Source organism: Stylophora pistillata, chromosome 3 (genome assembly GCF_964205215.1).
Source record: "Stylophora pistillata chromosome 3, jaStyPist1.2, whole genome shotgun sequence".
NCBI lineage: Eukaryota > Metazoa > Cnidaria > Anthozoa > Scleractinia > Pocilloporidae > Stylophora > Stylophora pistillata.
In genome coordinates, this window is record NC_142521.1 from 48887638 (window position 1) to 48895599 (window position 7962).

General features: G+C 38.2%; 1 protein-coding gene across 1 annotated transcript; it reads left to right on the forward strand.

The window, feature by feature from the left end:
* The first annotated feature begins 2372 nt into the window (after window positions 1-2372).
* LOC111337384 (adenosine receptor A2b) lies at window positions 2373-7110 on the forward strand. The gene is made up of 3 exons (XM_022943671.2): window positions 2373-2539; window positions 2678-2747; window positions 4376-7110. Exon 3 carries the CDS (start codon window positions 4408-4410, stop codon window positions 5371-5373), a length of 966 nt encoding a protein of 321 aa, XP_022799406.1. The 5' UTR covers window positions 2373-2539; window positions 2678-2747; window positions 4376-4407; the 3' UTR covers window positions 5374-7110.
* Window positions 7111-7962: the final 852 nt, after the last annotated feature.

Sequence of the window (7962 nt, forward strand, 5' to 3'; positions counted from 1 at the left end):
TTTAAGAAATCTACTTTGAAGTCCGAATTGGAAAGGAGGTCATCTGTATCATAGACAAGTAAAATTGGAGAAGAAATATTTTTAACTGGAGTAATAAATGAGAATTTAGAAACAGGGTCATTTTCATTTAAAGTGTCAGTAGGAATTGCATAACGCCAAATATGACCCTCTTCTATTATCTTGTTATTATCTTGCTATTGTCAAGCAGAAGTACCTTTGAAACATTTCTCTTGTATGAGTATAGTATGAAGAAAGCAGTTTTTGGTTCGGCGAGATGGCCATAGCGGCTTTGATCAGATCAGTTTGAAGGTATGCCAATAACAACCTCACCCTTGATCCATAGTGTATGGAGTGAATACCAGTACTTTGTGGCAAGACTTTGGGGTGGCGGCTGAACCAGATAGCTACCTCTTCGAAGTATTCCATATCCATCAGTGAACTGAGTACTCTTTGGTAGGTCATCGTATCCCAGGAAGGCCAGTGCGAGGGCAGCAAATCCACGAGAAGCGAGCAGCGATGCTTTGAATTCCGCGAGCCTGTCAATCTATAACTCCTACGGAAAAAAAAAATAATTAAGGTATCCAGTCGTTTCGTGTCGAGTCGTTTTGCAACCAATTTCAACTGATTTGTACCCAGTTTGAATCGGTTCGTACTCAAAAAGCTGGTTGATCTGTACCCGTATTCGAAAAACCCGGCTGACGCTCGAGCGCGTAGAATATGTCGATTTCTGCGCACGACAAGTAAGAAGAATCAATATTCATTTCCTCACCCCCTCCCCTCTTATTCGGTTTGACCGTCACTCACCCCATGGGAACAGCTTTACGCTGCTGTAAAATTCTAATTTTCACCAAGATATTGCTGAGGACTCCCCGCCAAAATTACGCTAGCTCCACTCTATTGATTCTGCAGGCTGATCATCTCCCTGATGTACTGCGCATGGCGTGATAGGTGTTCGTTTGATTAATCTCCTGTCAATTCCTCTTTGGTTACTTTAAAGGAACGCGAGCAAATGCCTAAAGATAAAGTTTGAGTTGAGCAGTAGAATTGAGATTAAAAAGAAGTTGTTACACCAATTCGCCAAGCATTAAAAAAATTGAAGGAGAAGCAACCTTGAGTAATTTTGCCCTCAGAAATTTTTTTGCAAAATATAATTAGAGCAGATATCGAGCACGAAAAAGTCAACGATTTCATAGAAAACTTCAGTTTATTCCGTGAATTTTTACACATAACCTGTCTTTTGACAACGTTTCGCAGGCCTATCGTGATCCTTATCTTATATTACGACAGATAAACGGCTAAAATGACGCCCAAGAAGGGCCATCTTTGTTTGTTTACTTTTCAGAATATCCTTAAATTTCGCCCATATTTGTGGATGTAAAATAGAGCTGTTAATTAACGTTTAGATAAAAAAAATCAAAATTTTAAGCCAGTGATTTTTTGGTATTTTGGAGAGCAACTTTCCAACATTTTACGAGCACAATAGGATCAATAAGGACAGGCCCACCAGTCTCTGTCAATACTACTTAACGGTCCTTAACAAGGCTTCCGCTCTCCCCTCTACTCTTGTTAAATGCAGAAAAGCAGATCTGTTATCATTCATCCACAGCGAGTGAAAAGTCCTATATAGAGAAGACCATACTCCAAAAGCCCTTCGCAAATGACGAGTTGATATATTTCCGAGAAGCTCAAGGAGTAAAGGTGCTCCCCGAACAATTTCAAAAAGCCTCAGATAAGCTGACAACAACCCTAATAAACCTGAGAAGTTTCCATCTCGCAATGGGAAGGATCGGCAATCGAGCAGGAGAAAAGAGAAACAAAGAAAGGTTAAACAATTAAAGAAAAAGAGTTTACAGCAAAGGGCATACTTACTTCTCAAAAAAATCACATGAAGATGCTATAAAAAATAACAATGATTTTACAGGCATCGCGACGATTCTGAGTCAACCGGGAGTTTGATCAGGCGTCTTCAGCTCTACCATCTGCTATGGCTACTGGCGTTTATAACACAATTATTGTCCGTAACCGATCTACTATAAATACCGTCTACGCCTATCAACTCTCAAGATCTCATTACCAATTCTCCATTCTTTCCGCCATACATTTTGTAGCAAGGTAGTTGGGAGAATTTGCCGATTTTTAATACCTGCTGTTTGAAAATGTTCTTGAAATTCGACAGGAGGTGAAATTTACGAGTTAAAATGTGTTCTATGTCCATGTTGTCAAGCTAATAATCCCAAAATGACCTGCGATGGGCACAAAATAGGTCATTGTTTGGGGAATCCAACACAAGAAAGATTAATGTATGCATACTTTTAATACAAGTTCAGTATACGGCTTCGTTACACTTCGTCGCTTGCTCAGCGAGACGTGAATAGTGAATCAATATTGGTGTGAAAATCTGCAAGTTAAATTTTCAAGTGAGCAAAAGATACTTGTATTCTTAGTTCATTTCGTAAGGAAACTAGCATTTTGTTGAATCTGGTTCTTCTTTGACTCCAGAACCTTCGACAAAAGGAAGAGTATTTAAAGTGGGGCCAAGGTAAAGTGTTTCGATGTTAACAGGCTCTATCCGTTATAATTAACAAGTTCAACAGTTATGGCTTTCGGCGTTGCTTTTTTGTGTCATTTACTTCTAAAATGTTTGTCATCACGTAAACCTTCTTGTCTTAAATTTCAGCAAACAGAAGTTCAACACCAGTTGCAAATTGAGAGCATTCCTTCCAAAGAGTGAAAACTAGCCAGAGCCTGTAAGTTTGCATTCTTCAGTGCTGAAAACAGTGTACACAATTGAAAATATGTTGAAATATGCTGAAAATGTGTATCTTAGTGTTCCTGTCAAAAAGCGATTTGAAGACGAAAACTTTTTTGCTACAGTCGAGTACTTTTGTTGATAGCTAGGAGTGCAGATTGTTGCGGAGTTAACTTTGGAGTAATTCGCCACCAAATTAACGTGATCATGAAACATTTTGTTTATCTCATCAAATCGTTAATGGAAGACGAGTTACAGAGAGTTACGGCTGCCAAATTACTTCAAGGATGAACATAGAACCCTTATACCTAAGCCTTTCCAAGCAGTTTTTTGACTCACACTTTACCACCAAATCAAACTGATCTAGTATTCCGGGCAGCAATCGTTACATGAAGTCGAATTTCCAAGCGCCAACGACAGAATCAGTGTGATGGCATGTGACTAGCTTTAACTTGAACCTCTTCAGTCGTGTTAGAAAATTGGTCTTAATTTTTCCCACGATCCAAAACAAAGCCATGTTTGTGTAAATTTTATTCGAGCTTTAAACTATAATGATTAGGATATGCAGTTCATTGAATGGACTCTTTAATTAGCCGTTAGAATTGACGTTGTTGAACTGATAAAAGATGTCAAGAGTTGGGCAAAGATTTAAAGTATATTTTTGATTGAAAAAACGAAAGATGTATGATGGCAATAATAAAGTTTCAAACAACTAGGCAAACAGACAAAAAAAGATCCACTTGATTAAACACGGCAAAATGGAACTCTGAGGTCCACGTAATCAGACTGGCTTCTTGCCTCAATAGCATATATATTGGAGACTGTCGCAAACTGATGGATACGTACAATAACTTTCATGATATCATTTGTGGTTTATGTGACCAGGCAGATTACATAACGATCTTGATACGACTTCTAAAATATTATCAGTCTGGAATGTCAACAACGTTCTTAAGTATGTAAATAGTGACAACTGATGCGAAAACTGTTACTTAATTATCAACTTCACAGCAAACCGCAATCAGTCTGAAGCTGTCAAATCCTGCTTTTACGGTAAAATTTTTCGAGGCGATCCAACTGTTCCAATGGTGTATTCAAAATCGTTAATACTTACTTCTAACAGTATCTGCTATATATTTTTTCTGGTCTGAACTAGCATAGATTATTTAAGCTCCACCCACTCGTCAGTGTCTTCATTGCTTTGGATCCAATTTTAACTCTATGGCCACTTGTATTTAAAGCTTCTTTTAACACTGAGCGAATAGCTTATCTTTGAAAACGATAGTGAAAACCATTTAGGGTAGGAAAGGAAAATATTACAAGGCGTCAAAATGAACTTGAAAAAAAAAGAAAAAAAAAAGGACAAACAAACTGCTTCAAGTACTGAAAAAGGCTTTTCTGATTTTCTGTTTGTATCTGATTGGTTGAGAGAGAGACAGAGTTTTCTAAACCATCACATATCAGGGTTGGGGGGGGGGGGCGGCGGAAGGGGAGGAGGGAAGGAGTTCAATACCTTTTAAGGCTCTATAGAATAAAGTGAAGTAAAGAAAACCCAACAAAGTCTCCAATAGCTGTCGATACTCCATTAATTATTGCTGCATTACTTTTTCTATCATACCATTTAAGGTCACATTCTCTTCACTGACGAGGAAATCAAGATGACCACACTATTTTCAGAAGGAGAAAACCGTGCCTGGTGCATTGTCTACGGCTTAGAGTCGGCGGCAATTATTATCGGGAATTTCCTTATTATTGCTGCCTTCGCCGTCACCAAATCCCTACACAGGAAAACCTATCTGTTGCTTATGAGTCTGGCAGTAGCAGACCTCCTGGTGGGTGCGGTGGCGATACCGATGTTCATTCATTACATTGGTGGATCAGTCACCGATTGGTGGGAAGTGGACGACCACGTGCAACCCGCTCAGACCGCCATCGAGATATTTGTCTCGTATGCCTCGATTTTCTTCCTCGTCGCTATTGCTTTGGAGAGGCTTTACGCAGCTTTGTCTCCCGTCGGGCATGATAACTTGAAACCTATCGTTTACTATATTGTAATCACCTCGATCTGGCTTTTATCGGTGCTACTCGGCGTTTTGTCGTTTCTCCGAGTGGAGCATGTCGGCGCGGCAAATAATGAGGGAGTATTCCTGTTTATCATGATTTTACTTGCGTTATCAATGATAACCATTGTGGTCGCTTATTCTGTAATCGCCTGCATTTTACTGGGTGCACGCGATAAAAGCGATGACTTTCAGAGGAGGATGGCGGTTACTCTCCTGATCTTGAGCCTGATTTTTTTAGTCACGTGGCTGCCCTTTAAAGTGATGAATTACATTTTTCACTTTCAGCCGGGTGCAACTCTTTCATGTAGCCCAGGTGACTTTGCCTGTCTCTATCACGCAATATTCGCCACAAAGTTCCTTCATTATTTTAACTCAGTTGTAAACCCTATTATTTATGCTCTGCGTGTGAAAGATTTCAGGAAAGGAGTCAGGCGCATTTTTTGTTGTTGCTGTGAAGAAAGAGCACCGAGTAACCCTCCCCTGGGCTATAAGGAAAACGGAATCGACAACATGGTTTCAATGCAGTCCATTGATACCAATGTTCCCTCTATGTTCTTGTAAGTAACATTAATGGAAATATATTATTTTGTACCCTCTTAAGATTTAAAATCACATTGGCTGGCTTAAACGACATGCATCTCATTGAAGCTAATAATATTATCTAGGCGCTGGTATAAATTTCCTGGGTTATTTTTTAGTACAGTGCTTTTCATGTCCAGTCCTCAGTTAAGAGATAGAGACCTATAGACCTATTTAAGCGTAAAGCTTGTTGCTGAGCTGATGTTTTGAGGCTACTGCCATACCTTACCGTCTAGGTTTTTTTTTGCACGCGTTCAAAGTCTTTGAAACAGAGATTATTCCAAATTAATCCACGGATCTTTCGTTTACGGTTGTCTACGCAACTGCAGCTCTGAGAAAGTTGTATAGAGTTCCGGAGGTGGTACATAGTTTCCAAATTTTCGTGTTTAGAGGTCTTTCGATTGAACCAAACATTCTCAACCGGGCTTATCAGAAAAAAACAATTAAAAAAATCAACCAGTGATGACTCGAAGAATACACAATAATTCGGCTTCAAGCGAGAGAAAATGCAAACAACAATTAAAGGCACGATTGGATTTTTAAATTTGAATCTGATTGGAAGAGAGTGTTATTTGATAATTAAATAACAAAAACTAAATAAGGTAATATCAAAGATATCTCGAATCTGTTTCAAAATCATGATACTCGCTCTTCCCTGAAGGTAATAAGTAAACGAAGCTGACCTTTGACTATTATGCTATTTTACGCGATTTTATTCGTAAACGAAAAGCGTAAGCAGATATTCACATCTTATTTACCATCATATAATGAGTTAGGGGATGTAGCTTTGGCATAATTTGTTGTACATCCATTGGTGGGGAATTCTAAAGTTCTAACTTTTTAGGCTTTTTATGTACATAGTTGGTCTTTTTAGGAGACATAATCATTAAATTGTTTCACTGACAACAATAAAGTTTTTTTTTAATTTTACTGCCTTGCGACCTTTAAAATCAAAACTTTTGGAAGATTATTTCTCATTGAAAGTAGATTTCATGAGTCGAGGTTCAGAGGGATTAATAACGTGAGTAGCAGCAACCACTCTGGTTGGTGTTTGTAGAATTGGTGTTTGTAGAGTTGGTGTTTGTAGAGTTGGTGTTTGTAGAGTTGGTGTTTGTAGAGTTGGTGTTTGTAGAGTTGGTGTTTGTAGAGTTGGTGTTTGTACAGGTGGTGTTTTTAGAGTTGCTGTTTGTAGAGTTGTGTTTGTAGAGTTGGTGTTTGCAGAGCCCTCTTTCACTGAGGTCGGAATTGTAATTTCAAGAGTTGAGTTTTAGTTTTGAAGGTCAGCGGAGATGATAAAAAATAAACATAATTCAGTCGTTCATTTGGGCGTCGAATGCTAGTAGTTCATACACTATCGATATCTGATCTATCAACTTGATGTTGGTCACTCCGTGATAATGATCCAAAAAGAGAAATATTTACCAAAAAAGTCAAATGTATTTTAATCAGAATTTTACTATTATACAACTACTTTCACCTACATTAGATTAGATTTTACAAAGCGTAATTTTATAGTAAAGTTTAGTTCAGCTGAATCTATTTCTAATGCTAAAAGATTTAATTTGTTTCAATGACATTTGAAAATATATGTTAACTTCCTCAGTCCAGTAAACTTTGTCTCGTGTAAGTTTAGGACTGAACTTGCTGACTTACTGAGATAGATGGAGCAATACTTATTAAAGTTATTTACTCAGTGTAAAATAAATTCTTATAAAATAAGTTGTTTCTTCTGTTTTTTTCTTGTCTTTCAGCGGATGGTTTAAACTTTTTATAGATATTCTACCTTTGGAGTTGTCATGTTTAAGCCAAAAAATTAAACTGTAATGTGTAGCCGCTTACTATTCGACTTAACATGGAAGTTCCCATCGTGATGTACTATTATAGGCCTTTGAAACTTCTAAAATCTTTTGATGGACTTAAATTGAAATCTGAAACTTGGACGATCTTTTAGAGCACATCCACAAAGCAACCGCACCAGGGTTTTTCGGAATTCAGGCAATTTAAGGTTGTAAGTGATTGGGTTAACAAGAGAATATCCATACTGAAGAAATCGAATCACCACTATTGCACTATCAGATAGCGATGTGTCAAGGAAAAGATGCTCTATCATAAAAATTATGTAAAATGGTAGCCATGATATCAGAGAGATAGCTGTAACGAGAAAAAGTGTTACAATCAGTTTTTTGCTCTGTATTGTCTCTGGGCTTCGAGGGACAAAGTTTCTTTGATCAAATTTTATCCAAATTGTAGTCACTGTAAGAGACGCAGGTGACAAGGAGGGCCAGTCCAATAAATACAGATACCACAGTAGAACTTCAGTTGTAACAAAGATCAGGTATTCACACCAGGAAAGCAACACAAAAAAGGATAGAAAACATGTCCAGACCCACACAATGGAGATGAGAATGACGTAAGACCGTGTTGCTGTGGTGACGTGGCGAAGAGGTCGGAGTATGGCGTGGGTTTTCTCCCCTGCAATTGCGGTGAGGAAGAGGACTGAACTTAACCCAACAAACACGTCAAATGGGATGATGATCGTCAATGGGATATTCTTAACGCCAGTACTGTCAT